This window comes from Pleurodeles waltl, chromosome 2_2 (genome assembly GCF_031143425.1).
Source record: "Pleurodeles waltl isolate 20211129_DDA chromosome 2_2, aPleWal1.hap1.20221129, whole genome shotgun sequence".
Taxonomy (NCBI): Eukaryota; Metazoa; Chordata; class Amphibia; order Caudata; family Salamandridae; genus Pleurodeles; species Pleurodeles waltl.
The window spans coordinates 352,973,776-352,991,568 of record NC_090439.1 but is presented as its reverse complement, the minus strand read 5'-3'; the positions used below and the strand labels follow the sequence as shown (position 1 = coordinate 352,991,568).

The window sequence follows — 17,793 nt, the reverse complement described above, 5'->3', positions numbered from 1 at the left end:
GTCTTAGCAATTATCCAGCATGGTTATTGCATAGAATTTCTCCAATTCCCTCCAAACGTCCCACCGAAAACACACAATATGTCAAAACAACATATAGATCTTCTAGGACTAGAAGTTCAAGCATTGCTACAAAAGGACGCAATAGAATTAGTACCGAATCTACAAAAAAACACAGGAGTTTACTCACTGTACTTTCTTATACCCAAAAAGGACAAAACTCTGAGACCAATACTAGATCTCAGAACACTAAATACCTACATCAAATCAGACCACTTTCACATGGTCACGTTACAGGACGTAATCCCACTGCTCAAACAGCAAGACTACATGACAACATTAGACCTAAAAGATGCGTATTTCCATATACCAATACATCCTTCACACAGGAAATACCTAAGGTTCGTATTCCAAGGAATACATTACCAATTCAAAGTGTTGCCATTCGGAATAACAACTGCGCCAAGAGTTTTTACAAAATGCCTGGCAGTAGTAGCTGCACATATCAGAAGGCAGCAAATACATGTGTTCCCGTACTTAGACGACTGGTTAATCAAAACCAACACGCTAAGACAGTGTTCACAGCACACAAAATATGTCATACAGACCCTTCACAGGCTAGGTTTCTCCATCAACTACGCGAAGTCACACCTTTTGCCATGTCAAACACAGCAATACTTAGGAGCGACAATCAACACAGCAAAAGGGATTGCCGCTCCAAGTCCACAAAGGGTTCAAACATTTCACAAGGTAATACAGGCCATGTATCCAACACAAAAGATACAAGTCAAAATGGTAATGAAACTCCTAGGCATGATGTCTTCATGCATAGCCATTGTCCCAAACGCAAGATTGCACATGCGGCCCTTACAACAGTGCCTAGCATCACAATGGTCACAAGCACAGGGTCAACTTCTAGATCTGGTGTTGATAGACCGCCAAACATACATCTCGCTTCTATGGTGGAACAGTACAAATTTAAACCAAGGGCGGCCTTTCCAAGACCCAGTGCCACAATACGTCATAACGACGGATGCTTCCATGACAGGGTGGGGAGCACACTTCAATCAACACAGCATCCAAGGACAATGGGACATACATCAGAGGCAGTTTCACATAAATCACTTAGAACTGTTAGCAGTATTTCTAGCGCTGAAAGCATTTCAACCCATAATAACCCAAAAATACGTTCTTGTCAAAACAGACAACATGACAACAATGTATTATCTAAACAAACAAGGAGGGACACACTCGACACAGTTGTGCCTCCTAACACAAAAAATATGGCATTGGGCGATTCACAACCACATTCGCCTAATAGCACAATTTATTCCAGGGATTCAGAACCAGTTGGCAGACAATCTCTCTCGAGATCACCAACAAACCCACGAATTGGAAATTCACCCCTAAATACTAAACAATTACTTTCAGATTTGGGGAACACCTCAAATAGATCTATTTGCAACAAAGGAAGACTCAAAATGCCAAAACTTCGCATCCAGGTACCCACAAGATCAATCCCAAGGCAATGCTCTATGGATGAACTGGTCAGGGATATTTGCGTATGCTTTTCCCCCTCTCCCTCTCCTTCCATATCTAGTAAACAGGTTAAGTCAAAACAAACTCAAACTCATACTAATAGCACCAACATGGGCAAGGCAACCTTGGTACACAACACTACTAGACCTTTCAGTAGTACCTCATGTCAAACTACCCAACAGACCAGATCTGTTAACACAACACAAACAACAGATCAGACATCCAAATCCAGCATCTTTGAATCTAGCAATTTGGCTCCTGAAACCCTAGAATTCGGACACTTAGACCTCACACAAGAATGTATGGAGGTCATAAGACAAGCTAGGAAACCTACCACTAGACACTGCTATGCAAATAAGTGGAGAAGATTTGTGTATTACTGCCATAATAATCAAATTCAGCCATTACACGCATCTCCAAAAGATATAGTGGGATATTTACTACATTTGCAAAAATCAAATCTAGCTTTCTCTTCCATAAAGATACATCTCACCGCAATATCAGCTTACCTGCAAATTACTCATTCAACTTCACTATTTAGAATACCAGTCATTAAAGCGTTTATGGAAGGCCTAAAGAGAATTATACCACCAAGAACACCACCTGTTCCTTCATGGAACCTCAACATTGTCTTAACAAGACTCATGGGTCCAACTTTCGAGCCCATGCATTCTTGTGAAATGCAATACTTAACGTGGAAAGTTGCATTTTTGATTGCCATCACATTTCTAAGAAGAGTGAGTGAGATTCAAGCATTTACCATACAAGAACCATTTATTCCAATACATAAAAATAAAGTAGTTCTAAGGACAAATCCAAAGTTTTTTCCAAAGGTTATCTCACCGTTCCACTTAAATCAAACAGTAGAATTACCAGTGTTCTTCCCACAGCCAGATTCTGTAGCTGAAAGAGCACTACATACATTAGACATCAAAAGAGCACTAATGTACTACATTGACAGAACAAAACTAATTAGAAAAACAAAACAACTATTTATTGCCTTTCAAAAACCTCATACAGGAAATCCAATTTCAAAACAAGGCATTGCTAGGTGGATAGTTAAGTGTATTCAAACCTGCTATCTTAAAGCAAAGAGAGAGCTGCCTATTACACCAAAGGCACACTCAACCAGAAAGAAAGGTGCTACCATGGCCTTTCTAGGAAATATTCCAATGAACGAAATATGTAAGGCAGCAACATGGTCTACGCCTCATACATTTACCAAGCACTACTGTGTAGATGTGTTAACTGCACAACAAGCCACAGTAGGTCAAGCTGTACTAAGAACATTATTTCAAACTACTTCAACTCCTACAGGCTGAACCACCGCTTTTGGGGAGATAACTGCTTACTAGTCTATGCACAGCATGTGTATCTGCAGCTACACATGCCATCGAACGGAAAATGTCACTTACCCAGTGTACATCTGTTCGTGGCATTAGTCGCTGCAGATTCACATGCGCCCACCCGCCTCCCCGGGAGCCTGTAGCCGTTTAGAAGTAGATCTTGAACATTTGTACATTTGTAAACATATTACTTTAACCTTTATTATGTACATACGTATTCATTCCATTGCATGGGCACTATTACTAACGTACACAACTCCTACCTCACCCTCTGCGGAGAAAACAATCTAAGATGGAGTCGACGCCCATGCGCAATGGAATCGAAATTGGAGGAGTCCCTCGGTCTCGTGACTCGAAAAGACTTCTTCGAAGAAAAACAACTTGTAACACTCCGAGCCCAACACCAGATGGCGGACTGTGCACAGCACAGCATGTGAATCTGCAGCGACTAATGCCACGAACAGATGTACACTGGGTAAGTGACATTTTCCATACTGAACACCCCTCAACCGCTTCACTAGGACTTTTGGGGTGTCTACATTGGGCTTGGGTAAATTTAGCAGAGACGACAGGTTTGTAGTTTGTTAGTGGTTGGTTAAAGGCCGTTTAAGCATGTGGCCTTCATTATAGTGCTGCACACGTTTTGCTTATAAAGCCTAATTCATTCTGCTCCGTATAATCGGTCTATGATTTTTGGAACCGCCTTAGTGTTTTTAGCGAATCTGTTGATTAGAATGTCATCATTTGTACTAAAACACATCAAAACTGCCGGAAAGCAGTTTCTTATGCTCTTTCTGAAAACTTACGAATTACGAACCTTTTTCTTTCTCAAATATTTCTCCTATTTGAGAGCACTGTAATTAGCAGTAACTAGTGTGCTTGACATCGCATCCCAGCGCCCAGGCAACCCCAGTGGTGACTGCGATGCGCTCTAGGAATGACTTATTTGTTGTTTGATTAAATGATTGATATGGGGACCTCGAAAGTTTGGAAGGCTGAGTCAACCTTGCGAAATGCAATCGTGCGGACTTCTGATTACCGTGTTTATCTGTGGTAGGTGTTTAACTCTCTTGAGACATCCTACCGGCACGTGTTGTAATGTTTCAACTTTGCAGGCAACATTTGTAAGTTTTTTTTTGTATCATGCCGTCTCGCCTGAGAGCGCTGCATTAACTATAGCTGGACCAAGCAGGAAGCAGGCAACACCTGATCTTTCCAGTTAATATAACTGTTTTTTGTACGCCACTAGAAGTCAGCAGTGAGTGATTAACTCGGTGAGCCATGTTTTCGGGTCTGGTACTAATCAGAGACCGGGAAGTTGTTTATTGCTTGTAAATGCACCTAGTCGTACAACACATATCTAATGCTGCTCTGGTTCCTGTTTGTTTTACTTGTCCCCAGCTATCCCTGATTTCCATAAAATGCCGACCCTGCTGTCCTTTTGGATGACATGCGCTAGCTCCACCGGCGTGTTTCACACCTCTGCTGAAAAGATGATGAAGCAACTGGAGGCCAGTTTTTCAAGAGCTGTGAACGAGGAGTGCCCAGGACTTGCGGAGACAGGTACAGAAAAAAACGGCGTTTAATCTACCTTTTGGAAAGATTAGCTGTCCTTTGTGTATTTATTTAGTTTTATATAGAGTCGAGCAGGCAACTGTGAGGCGTCAACACGCGGTACCCAACGATGGTAACAGGCTTTACAAAGCCAATACTGGTTGGTAGCAGTTACCATCTGCTATGATAAAACATGCAGTGGTACCTAGAGAGGGCGGTTTGACTGAAAAGGAAATTAATTTTGGCAGATTTTGCTCAATGCTAGTATAACGTGGTTACATGTGGATTTCCAACCCTTTTCTAAAGCAGTGATTGGAACGGGTTAATGGCACCATAGACAACAGGGATTGGCAAAGCCACTGAGTCTTTGAAAGATGTTGACCAACATTTTGGTTTTGGGACTGCTTGTTGCATCAGTAAAAGGCAAAATAAATCTTATTGCCATTGATGGGTGGCATGGGCAAAAAAGCACCAAAATCTGGCCCCACCACCATGACGTGCATGCTCATTGGTCACCATTCACTCATGAACCAGACGTGTGGAGAGGGTAGCATAGAATGCCCAGTGGGAGCGGGAAACACCACACAGGAGTAAAGGTGAGAGAGCAAACATGTACATGCTCTGCCACCGGGTGCTGGATGTAAATGGTAAATACCTTATCCAGTCAAAAAGATGGTAAAGAAGCTGCCATGTGTTCCAGTGGAGGAAGGAAAGTCATCAAATTAGAAGCAAGCACATACGCGTGACTAGAAAGCCAACTAACGATAAGCAGTGTACCCACGCAAAGCCTAATGGAAGTACTGGTGTTTTACACAGTAAGTCTTTGGGAAACTTTCTGTAGGAGACATTTAAAACTACATTTTTGCCCATGGGTAAACCTTTCCTCTCCCTTAGTCAGAGAGTAATATTTCTAGTTTCTAACTGCAGTATGGCACTCTGATTCCCCTACCTGGTGGAACCTTAAGTGAGCTTCCAGCCTCTCTATTCCTAGTGGACACTCCTGTCCTGGTTGGTGGGGTGTGGAAATGGCATCATAAAAATTTTCATGAGAGAGTAACATGTTGTACTGTGAAACTAAATCTAATCAACATTTGCGAAGATTAAACCTAACACTGCATGGGGTAAGAATACTTCATGTACCTTTCCTGCCGTAATGCATAGTTACACCACAGTTAATACGTACTTCTTTTCTACATTGTGTGTAGCCTTCCAAACTCTCATGATCTCCATTCTTGATCGTCTGGAGCTGCCCCCGTCCTCCAGTCTTACCTCCGAGATCGTCACTGTGTTCCAGTATCACAGTTACTTCGCCAGTCACAATGTTAGTGACCTTCATGCCCATTTGATCCAGCTTGCAAAAGAAGGTACGTTACCAAGCTGTTTCTGTGACATCCCAATCTCTAAGTGCAATATAAGCTTGTTGACACTAATGTTTCTAATAAATTTGCATCACATGAAATAATCCTCTTGGGTAATTTTTCACCTGAGAATGTTTTGATGAAGAGGGCTCCTTATGAAGAAAATCACTTTAATATGTTTGAAAGAACACTGTTTGTTTGAAGCATGGGGTGCAACGTGATTAAGACTGGGCCTAATGGCTGGACTCCTCCTTGTACAAGGGCCTTGTGGGTAGTGTTGGGGCCTCGTCTAACTGCAGACTGACCTGTAAGATCAATTTCTGGAGCACAGGCCTGGTTGGCAGAAGCAGTGCCATTCTACAGTTGACTCCCACATGGTGAGAAAAGAGGTTTGCACCTCACCCTAGCCCATAAAGAACTGCTGAATGTCACTGCTGCTCTTCAACATCTGTTGCCCCCCAGGGTAAAACTTCTCGAGACCATGAAAAGTGCAAGATTTAAATTCTTCTTTGATGGTTTGTGCCCGATGGTGTAGTGTGTGACTATCAAAAATAACTTATCTTGCTCAATGTTACCCACGTTTTTACTGTGACCAGACAGCCTTTGTCTCACCTTTTGCTTCAATATATAAATATAAAGGGCGCATCCAGTGAATGATGTCACAGTACTTCTTAAAACCCAGACAGGCATCATTAAACAAAGCAACATTTTAGACTGTTTATTGTCGGTGTTTGTTAGCAATGCAATACTAGGTAAAGTGAATTTTCCTTTCCCTCTACATTGGATTGCCCTTCTAAATAATAGTAATCGGGCTCCACGAGCTAGGTTACAAATAGTACATATGTGCATCATGACCGGAATAGCACGTCCTCAGTTTATTCCAGCCTGGCAGATGGGACAAGCATCAGTTCATATAAATCAACAAGAAGGGAGAGGGGAACATTTTTTGTAGTGAATCCATTGTTTTTTACCATTCTCATGATATAAACATTCTGTGGCCAATATGTTTTTCACAATAACAGTTGGCTTTTTCAGGGCTACAGCATTATTGAATATTCAGTCACTTGTAAAACGTTATTCACGTTCAGGCAGCTCAAAAGAGTGCTCAGAGTATTCTTATTTAATTGTAAATAGCGCCCTTTTTTATATTGATGGAATGTAACAGGCTTAGTGCCTACTTCACGAAATGTCCACCGTAAAAGCAAAAATAAAAAAACAAAGAATCGAACTGTGACTGAGTAACACGTGTTGCCCATACAATGTATATATTACAAGCAATTTTAAAGAACAATGGATTAACAAAATTGTGTCTCTCTCCCTTCTTGTTAACAAATAGTTGTAGTATGTGTTGGTTTGAACAATAAGATTTACATATGGATATTTATGTTCATACAAAGCCTCAAAACTGATTTAAAAGCCCATTTCAGGCAGGTTACCTGCAATGATGGTACACAGTGCTCTGGGGATCAGGCAGCATAGTGGGGTTGAGTGAACAGGAGAACAGAACTTTCATGTTCTAATTGCTTTTGTGATCCTTCTGGCATCTCCAGCATTCATGGTTCGGATTATCCAGTCATCAAGAGACGAAGCTCACCTCCGGAATATTGCAGAGCTGTCCGCCACATGCCGCCTGCCTCCCCGGCAGGAGATCCTAAGAGCCTTGGCTTTACTGCTGGACGACAGTAGCGGTGACGTCAACGAGGCCCTGACTCTGCTTACTTCTGCCGCAGCAGAAAACAGCCATTTCAGAGAAAAGGTAAGCAGAATTTTGCTAAGGTACATTGTCTCACGTTATAGGATAAAAAGAAGAGGATAATACATGAGTTTCTCAAAATAGATATTAAGCTCAAAGTAGAAAAGCCTTACGTTTGGAACATTTAGTTAAAAAACAATATTTTAACCCATTTAATAAAAAATAAAAAATCAATTCAAAATCTAACCATTACCACAACATATCATTATCGCAACGTATCTTGGATGCCAAAATTGGTTAGGGCTGGAATTAAGGGCCTGATGTAGATCTTGGCGGTGTTACTGTGTCTACAGTGGACCCAAGAAGATCGTGTTCTGCCCCACGTTTAGATGTTACAGCTCTGCTCATGGGTGATGAGTGATGGTTCGGTGATGGAGGGAGACGGCGGGGAGATCCAATGGACCTCAAACAGCAAGTTCCTTCATGGTGCCACCTACTCCACTAGATGATCCAATCCCAAAGCTGATCTCAGACCCCACACTGATGTCTGATCGGTCCAGGCCTAAGTCTCGCTATGAACTCATGAAAGTGCAACCAGTGGTTATGCTGTCAGAATTAATTCCAATGCCCCTTCACTGAAGCTGCTACGAAAGGAGGATTCATGCTTCTTTGGTTCTGGCTTAGACTGATTGCAATAGGTATTCTATGCTACTCAAGAAACTGATAATGATGATGAGGAGGAGGTAGGCAGGTTCCTTCTCACTCATTATGCTGAGGTTTCATTATATGCAGATTTGTAAAATGCCCATTTGCTGGCCACATCTCTTGAAATGGAACAAGACTTGCTAATAAGACCACCAATTGTAGGAAGTGCTTCATTTTGCTGTGGTGTTCAGAATGTAGCTGAGGCTCTTGAACTACAGTTGCCCACTGTAGAGGCAGAAACAAATGTATTGACTGAGTCTTCAGCAAGAGCTTGGTTCCTCTGAGCCATTCTTACCATTTGGTGAATCACTTACAGAAGTGTTTATGGCTAATGTGGGCAACCTGTGGCTAGGTGGCAGAGGCTGTTCCCTGGTGATCAGACATTTTTACTATGCACCTGGCATGGTAAAGCCTGATTGTCCAAGCTTCAACAAGCTAGGTTAATCCAAATTTCTTTATGACCATCTAAAAATGTTCTGAATTAGAGATCTGCAAACTGGTACCTCTGATTGTTTTGTGCTCCGTGTCAGAGGGTGCACAAAAAACGAATCAAGAAACTGATGTTGACACACCGGGGTGGTGCCTAAGTGCCACACTGTCACTTCCAGAGCTGACCGAGTTCAACACAGAACCTCACAGCACCCCCTAGCGTGCGGGAGAACTGCTGTTAAAAATAAAAACAACTTTCAGATTCAGTCTGGCGCAAGAGGAGCATTCCAGATATTAGGAATCTGTGGTTAGAATATCCAACAGAAAGAGCCTTACTAAAGGTAAGTAACTTGTTCCTTACTTCAACGAAAAACAACTTGCAGTGCCCAACACCAACATTAGAAGTCAGAAGTGTACAAAGCATGAGAATCTGCAGTACTACAAGCTGCAATCTCTTTTTTACAAGTATTTTGTCCTTATAATAAAATTGGAAAAGGGGGAACTATACACTAATGACACAATAATTGTGACAGTGAAATGATGCCAGTGGACTCTGATATCATACATTTGTTCTGACAAAGAGTCTGCCCTGCACACAGACATGTGCCCTAAGTTTTTAGCCATTTCTTAAAGACAATTGAGGGTTAGAATGTGGCAAGAGCTCCTGTAGGACTTTTATCTAAACACAAGATGATCATTAACCATTGTGGAGATGCTCTATCATGGTCAAATAGGGTTTCAGAATAATGCAAATAAACAAATCTCACAGGAACTTAATGTATTAAAAATTCACCTGGTTGTTGAGGTGAGTAATTTTTTTGTATTATTTCAAAAGAAAAAAAACTCAAAAGGCTTTCAGAAACGTTACTGGTCCAGCAGTGTTATTACAGCAGAATCCGTCAGTAAAAAATATACTTTGTAAATATGAGGTTGAAACAATGATATAATCGCTGTGCAAGTGGGGGTTTCCTCTAGGTCACGTTTGGCGCCATTTTGTGCACTTTGCCGTAATCATGTTAATCTCTTTCCTTGTGTCTGTTTCCCAGGCTCTGAGTTATTACTGCGAAGTGCTCACGCAGCCCAACCTCCACCTGCAGAAGGCCGCCTGCCTGGCACTGAAATGCCTTCAGGTACAATAATCGCTGATAACAGGGTGCCTTTTCTGAGCCATGTGAAGTCAGTCGTGTCAAACTGCTTTACTTTCCCATGAACTTTCACAGAGAGAAAGACAAACAGGTTTTCAATAGAACTGCTTGCGGGGCAGCCGCACAAGAGCCGGATAGGCACACAAACAACAGCTTCGTAGGAATTCTGCTTGTAATGTTTGTCTTGCGGTGTGTTTTTTTTCGTGGAACGTTATTACTATTATGTGTTAACAGTTAAACTGTGGCTCCCTAGTGATGCTTTCTACGTAAAGGAAGTTACATATCCACACACCATCTGAATATATGACAGTTTTGCCTACCTTCCATATTTAAAGCAATGATTCTAGGAATTCTTCAAACATTAGCTGAGTTATACAATATATTTCTATGTTACTTAATACTTGCAGTGGGCCAAGAAAACTGGGCAAATTCGATTTGACCAGTTGTGGTTCTTTTTTTTATCAATCCAGACTAGCTATACTTAAAAGGTTGGCCTAGAAAGAAAAAAATGGAGCAAACAGATTTTGCACTGTTGTTGCTGCATATGTAGTAGGGGATGGAGCACATTCATCTTGGACTTCCCAATTGTAAATGATAGGAGCTTGGTTTGACACAAAATAATTTACACCAACTAAAATAATGCCCTCAACGTTTCCCCTATTGTGAAACTGTATGTAACTTGTTTGGTTCATTACCCCTTGCACAGAAAACAAACATGTACACAATTGTTTTGCTTCTTGCAATATGCGTAATACGTTACGTAAAGTGAGCTGTGGCCTTTCATGTGCTTGAATATTGTGAGACTGATGAGGGATGATACTGGTCCCAGGATGCTTGTTTCCAGTCCAGGGAGGGCCTAGCAGTTCGGGCTGGACTGTACCCAATGGGAGCAGGGCCAAGACTGATTTGCATATGGCTGGGTCCAAACTGGAGTGGTGTGGTGAGCAAAAATAATCAATGGAATTAGGCCAAGATCTGTGACTGGGGGTGAGTGTTTGACACTGTTCAGCATTCAATCCATCATCTGTTATTTTTTTTAATTGTGAGGTCCACTCAACAGTGGAAACACACACTTGCAACTCCTAGGTTAGAGAGAACTTTTCTGGAATAGTATTTCTATAATTCTTTGTTTAATCAATGCAAAAAAACAGAACAGATAGTTAATGGGTGAAGTGATCTGTCTCCTGAAGCTAGCGCCCAGTAAAACTTCAATATTGTCCATCCTTGCAGTTCCCAGCCACCATGTCATCCTTAATCAATATTACCCACCGTACACTCCCCCATCGTGAAGCATGCGACTCGTTTGATATTGCACCCAACACCACAGTGGGGTATGAAGCGCCTTATAAATGCAAATACATAATACACAGATGATAATTCTACAAAGCCTTTTCTGAATAACTTCCACAGCAGCTAAAAGGGATCAAGCCAACTCAAGCTTCCAACCTTCGGCACAAGATAAAATGGATTTGAGTGTGGTTGGAAAGTTCTAAAGTTTTGTGACTTATTTTAGAAGTTTAAGATGTTAGAAGCTTTGTTGGTTGGCCTTGCACTTACACAGTGACCCTATGCAAATAAAAGGCAAGAGAATTGGAAGTTCACATAGGAATTTATTGTTCAGGATACATGAAAGAACTACAGGTTCTGCTAACTAGAGAATCCCCGAGATTGCTACTGACCTAGAACCCATGAGCATAAGTGCCTTAGAATTCACGGCCTGACATATTAGGTGACCACTACAACCTTTTTTTTAAACCAGATGGCAAACAATAAATTATAGCCCTGGTCATCAGACCTTGTTGGTGACCAGGAATATCCCTTAAAAACCCAGCAACCTGGAAGGGGTATTCTGATGTCTGGTGTATGTCTTCTTTCTCACCCATCAAATACTTCTCTGCAGTCTGCTGTTTTAATTAGAATATTCTTCCCCTGGGCGGTACAGTGGTGTGGTGTGTGTCCTTAGGACTTTGCATAGGGCCAAGGCCTGTAACTCATGTGCAAGCACTTAGTGTCAGATATGGCCCTCAGCTGTAGTCTATAGATCCACACTAAATCATTATAACGCGCTGCAGAGGGCATACCAGCCTTAACGTCCACATCATGCTGCGTTATAGGCCTGATCTACAGGCCAATTCAACCAGTGATAGCCACGTTCTCCAACACGTCATATTTTGTTAGGATTTTTCTTCACTGGGGTAAAAAGTAACAGTGTAACCCCTAAATATATACACAATCCAGAATTCTAATTGGAATTACTCTGGGTTCAGAGAATTTCCAGCATCTCCTCTTTGTCTCAATCATATAATGGCTTTAAGCGTTATTTCTAGGTGGCTAGTGGCTTCTGTTGATTACAGGTAATAAGTCCCAATAAACTATTAATACTATAATCGGCGGGTTTCTTCTTCTTTTTCTTTTGAGCGCTCGATCAGTTAGAACCGGTGACTGACGGGCTGTCGGTGACACTTTTGTTCCTGTAACTGCAGAAGGTGATTACCTGAGCACAAAGATAAGCCTCTGACTAGTCCGTGCCCTGAGGGAAAACGTGCAGTACCTGCGCAATGCCTTGCCGCCAGAACGCTGGACATAATTCAGAGAGGGAAAAAAATACCGTGGGAAACTTTCATTTCACCACCCTGACCCTGCCCTGAGGAGAATGGAGTGAATTCCTAGCATTGCCAGAAATTCATAAATAAGTCACCTGTCTTTAGCAGAAATGTTCTCACACTCGGAGTGTCTTGTTAGTTAACAGTCTAGGAGGACTGCCAAAACCAGAAAGGCTCCCACCCTTGTGCGGCGGCGGCATTGTTCTTTTGTTGAAATCTTAGCACTGGCGATCGTTTGCCCTTATGTTCAAGGACAGGATCGATACTGTTCATGATTTATTTATGTTTGTTTAATATTTCTTAATTTTACCTTTGGCGCCTATTAGCATGCTTTGTAATATTCTTTATGCGGGGAGCGCCAGAGCTGCAGAGTAATTTGAACACTCAGCTCACTATCTGCACCCCAAAAATCATTTGCAAAACACTGGGACTTTTAGTGATGTCATCGTGCATGGGTGTGTTTGGCATGAATTGAACTGTAAAAAGACCATCTAGGCCAGGAATAGTGAACAGTCCAATATCTTGTTTCTTCATTGCCCCTCCTCTCCACCTTTGTTTCCTCCCCCAAACCTATTTCACGTGGTTTGTTTACTTTACTTTTTTTTTGTAGTTTTATATAGAGCAATCTTGGTCCATAGGCATTACAGTGCTTTACAGGAGCACCAGATCACATCGCACAAATCTTTGGGGCTTTGGTAGTGCAAGATTTTTGCCTAGAATTATGGGATGTTGTGCCGAGGCCAGGCCTCAAACTTGGTTCCCCAGTTCTTCCCCTGTTCTTCTGCGTTTCTCGCTGCCTTCCCATCCCAACCCCAGGGGCGTAGATTCTATTGGTGCAGCAGGCACAGTGGCCCAAAATCCCAGAGGCACGAGGGGCCCAATAAAGCCTGATTATTCCTGAATTTTATTATGCAAACAACCATGAGTGGGGGTCTTTTCCTTCCCTGTGCCTACTGCTCATGACTCACTGACTATGTTGCCGCCTAATCTACTGTTGTTTTATTTTCTCCACATTAATCTTCTTCGTCCTCAACCTCCTCTTCTCTTACTGGTCTAATCCACAGATTTTGAGGTTCTTGATGTGCCTCGATTCCTTTAATCTCAGATTAAAATGGCTTTTCAGTATGCTCCATCCTGTGCCACACCACCTGCCCTTCCAGAGTGGAGAACCTTTACTCTCCTACAAATTTCCTACGCCCTTTTTTTCTCTCCCTTTTTTTAGGTCGAACGCACAATCTGGCCTGTAATCTATCTGTGGGCTTATTACCACGCCCATCACCTTCACTCATTCATGGGTTTACCTTTCAAAAATCCTTTGTTATCATTGGTAAATGCTTTACGTTTGTCCCTCTTTGAGGGAGTTTTGTTACCGCCTTGGCCATCGCACCTGTTACATAGATAATTGCACATTTGCAAATACATTTGACTGGTAGTGAACTTCTTTTTCCTTTTGTGTCACTCCTTTGCGCTCATGCTCATGGCGGCCGTGGCACTTTGAATCGGCTTGCCTATGCCAATTGTTTTACTTGTCATTTTCAATCTATGTGGCAAGAAAAGTCCAGTTAGGAATTTACAACGCTAATAGCTCTAACTCGAGCAAACGCGAAACCCATTGCATTGCAAATGTTTATTTATTTGTATGTCTGGATTCCTTGAATGCCTCTTCAGAGCCCTCCACAGCAAGAGAGGCCCTTCTCTGTTTCACTCATCTGAGATTAATCCAGTGGATGCTTTCCTACAGGCCCCCAGTCCTAGGAAGGATATCAGTAGCAGAGGGACCGAAGAGACAATGAAAGCTAAATTGTAGTTATAGTTTCTTATTTATGTAACAGCTTACTAATTTATAGCCCATCCAACGTTAAATAGAATCTGTACCATTAAAACAAAACTGTAGCTGATCTTTGAAAGTGTCATAGGGTGTGTGCTAGATGGGCAGGATCTAATTTAAGAAGGAACATCATGTTGCCGTGCTTTTGTGGTGTGGCACAAGTCTAACTGTTGTGGCTGACTATTTCACCTAGTTGTTAACAGTGACAAAATTCCCTTTCCATTTATGCTTTCCAGGCTACCGAAAGCATTAAAGCACTGGTGGTGCTGTGCCAGTCCGAAAATGAAGAGGTCCGAAAGGTAGCATCTGAAACCCTGCTGTCTCTAGGTGAGTTTTATCCTTATTCTTAAAACACTGAATAAATAAAAGTTTTCCTATCATGTGATATGGCCATACTCCCACAGCTTCACTGCTAGTTAACCTGCTCACCAAAATGCCTGCCTTCTTCTTAGTCTTAAGAGAAATGAAAGCCCATATATTCTGTAGTCGTCAGTGACAGTCAAACCTGATGAGACTTTCCCGATGAAGCAGCTTAGCAATGCGGGCAACATCTTTACTTCCCCTATAAGCCAAATTTGAGTACTGTACTCTATATGGCCCCTTTAGCTATGTTATCAGTATAGTGCAGAGTGATGTTTTTTTCATGCTCGCTTGCTGTTTTTGTTGTTTCAGCAACATTTCATTAATGTCAAGTGATGTGAATTTTAAATTGAGAAGTTTGAGAGAACCATCCAGTTTTAAAACTAGTAGCCTTAGGAGTCAGCACTTGACCATGCTACAAAAAAAACATAAATTTTAGGAATATTCATGAGGATTGTAATTTTGCAAGGAAAGAACGAACATCAAAAATCTTTGCAATAAAAATGTTCATTTTTTAAAATATGGATTCTTGAAATCCATTCCAGGTAGTAACAGTTTGATTCACATGGTTTAATTCACTTTCTACAACGACTATCCATGAAATCTTGATGAATTTCCATGTAGGAGAATCTCTCCGTGGGTTTATGTCAAAGTTGGTGTAATTCGAAATTATGTTATGGATCCCATCTAAATTATCAAATCTGCATCTGTTTTAGATCCCATATTTGACAAAATGTGGGGCAGTTTAGAGGCAACACGGCATGTTGGATACAAAAATATTATTTACATATATGCACCTCTTATTTTGAGTGTGTTTCTGAGAAACATCACATTTTCACATGTCCAAAATCACAGAAGAAAACTGTATTGTGACTTAGTAACCACTTGAATGTCAACCTCCATACTGTGGTTAACTTTAGGAGGTAAATTAGCTTCAGTGAAAATGGTAGAGTAATTTAGGGCAGAAGAAATGGTGGAATTTAGGAAGAATTGTAAGACAAACATTGGTTAAGTGGACAACTCTGGTCAGAATATCAGTTCAACAAAATAATGTATGTAGTCTTTACACAGCAAGACACTGCATACTTGGTGCAGGTTTCCTTGTGGATTCTTAGAAAGGCATGTGATTTCCAGTCAGGAGTTAGTTTCCTGTGCAAATGCGCATTTATTTTTGCACCATGTGGTAAATATTATTCCTGTGGAGAAAACCCTTCCCGATCATTCCCACCAATTTTGGGAGTAAACAATTTCTCTTCCTATCCTGAAATGGGATTTACGCCACCACTTGACTGAACAACATATCCAACCCTTTCAGGCTGGAAAAGGAAGGTGAAGATTATGGGTATGCCCACAAACATACTTGTTAGAGACATTAAAACTTCCAAAACTAACTATGGCGGTCATTCTGACCGCGGCGGGCGGCGGTCGCCGCCCGCCACGCGGTTACCGCCATATGGCCGCTCCGCGGTCAAAAGACCGCGGCGGCCATTCTGGCTTTCCCGCTGGGCCGGCGGGCGACCGCCAAAAGAGCGCCCGCCGGCCTAGCGGGAAAGGCCCTGCAACAAGGAAGCCGGCTCCGAATGGAGCCGGCGGAGTTGCAGGGTTGCGACGGGTGCAGTTGCACCCGTCGCAATTTTCACTGTCTGCTAAGCAGACAGTGAAAATCTTTATGGGGCCCTGTTAGGGGGCCCCTGCACTGCCCATGTCAGTGGCATGGGCAGTGCAGGGGCCCCACGACACCCGTTCCCTCCATCCTGTTCCTGGCGGTAAAAACCGCCAGAAACAGGATGGCGGGAAGGGGGTCAGAATCTCCATGGCGGCGCTGCAAGCAGCGCCGCCATGGAGATTCAGCCCATGCAGGGGAAATCCGGCGGGAAACCGCCGGATCCCCTTTTCTGACCGCGACTTTACCGCCGCGGTCAGAATGGGCTGGGAAGCACCGCCAGCCTGTTGGCAGTGCTTCCGTGGTCCCAGGGGTCGGAATGACCCCCTATGTCTTTGAACTTCCTGAATCTCATCATTTAAGTGGGATTTATTAGTGCGGAGATCTCTGCACTCACAGTAGAAATCTCAACCCATATGCCTACCAGGAATCCTTTTGTGAATCCCTGGCAAGTTTAAAACGGGTAAATGTGGTCATAAACGTATGTTTATGGCAGAATGTAGTTATGTGATTAGGTCTCCTGTCAATCAATAAGAAAGGAGGTGTAGGCTAAGACATTTGAAACAAGACCTGAAATCCCCCCCGTATTCCACCTCTAGGATGTGTTCAATCAACAGAGGCCCAGAATGTCCCTTTTACACTACTTGTAGATATTATTGCAGAACTAAGCACATTTTAGGTATGTTGTCGTTTTCATTTTTTCATCATTGACGGATTTTTAAAGCTACATGAAATCACAAAATGTCATGAAACTCTATGAAACATTTCGAAAGCATGCTTTCACAGTGACATGTGATTTACTGAGCTATCAGGTCCCTTTTTTTTTACACAAGTGCGTACCTCATGTTCAAAAATATTGCAAGATACTGGCAGATGTCTGGTTAAAGTAGAAAATGTCTCTCTGTGAGTAATTTTGCGCCCAAACTGTTCTCTGGCTGGTATCTCCATGTTTAACACAAGATACAAGCTTGGGTAAAAAAAAAAAAATACACAAAATTGCACAGTGCGCAATTTTGTGAAATTGTATGCAATGTGAAATTTGTGAATTTCCCAGGTTTACTGTTTTTGAGGACCTGAAAAGCCATGTTTGAAGTTGCAATACAGGTTTGTCTGTGCTTAATAGGAGTTGGTTATGATTTCCAGCTTGCTTTAAAAAAAAAAAAAAAAAAAGTACAAACTTTACTACAGATCCCATATGGACAATGGTTAGCATTAAAAAGCGGCACGGTTTGTGCCATTCTACTTACCTAGTTGTTTCTGTCATGCTTTGTCTACTATTCCTTACAAGTCAACAGAGGTTGCATAAAGTCTTGTCTTTGCTTTGATCTTCAAAGGGTCTGCGAGTCACGTTGATAGGGTTGATCTGAAGCTCCATTTCCATAAATGCAGAGAAAAATAAATGAATGGTGGATGGGTGGAAGGAGCTTGTCTGCAGCAAAATTGGTTGCAGAAAGGAAGAAATTTGGAAAGATTGTATAGATATGTGGTGGCCTACTTGCCAGTGACAAATGCACGTGGGAGGCCTGATTACTGTTGAACTGGACCAAGGCAAAAATCATGTTGATCTGGACTG

General features: G+C 42.1%; 1 protein-coding gene across 9 annotated transcripts in view; it reads left to right on the top strand.

The window, feature by feature from the left end:
* The window catches only part of RIPOR2 (RHO family interacting cell polarization regulator 2), a 445,875-nt gene that overhangs the window by 389,026 nt on the left and 39,056 nt on the right, over positions 1 to 17,793 (top strand). For all 9 annotated transcript variants that reach the window (XM_069219867.1, XM_069219864.1, XM_069219860.1 and 6 more), the window contains 5 exons: positions 4,284 to 4,445; positions 5,642 to 5,800; positions 7,345 to 7,550; positions 9,668 to 9,751; positions 14,434 to 14,524. In XM_069219867.1, the coding sequence (XP_069075968.1) occupies positions 4,284 to 4,445; positions 5,642 to 5,800; positions 7,345 to 7,550; positions 9,668 to 9,751; positions 14,434 to 14,524 (702 nt within the window). The remainder of the gene's footprint in view (positions 1 to 4,283; positions 4,446 to 5,641; positions 5,801 to 7,344; positions 7,551 to 9,667; positions 9,752 to 14,433; positions 14,525 to 17,793) is intronic.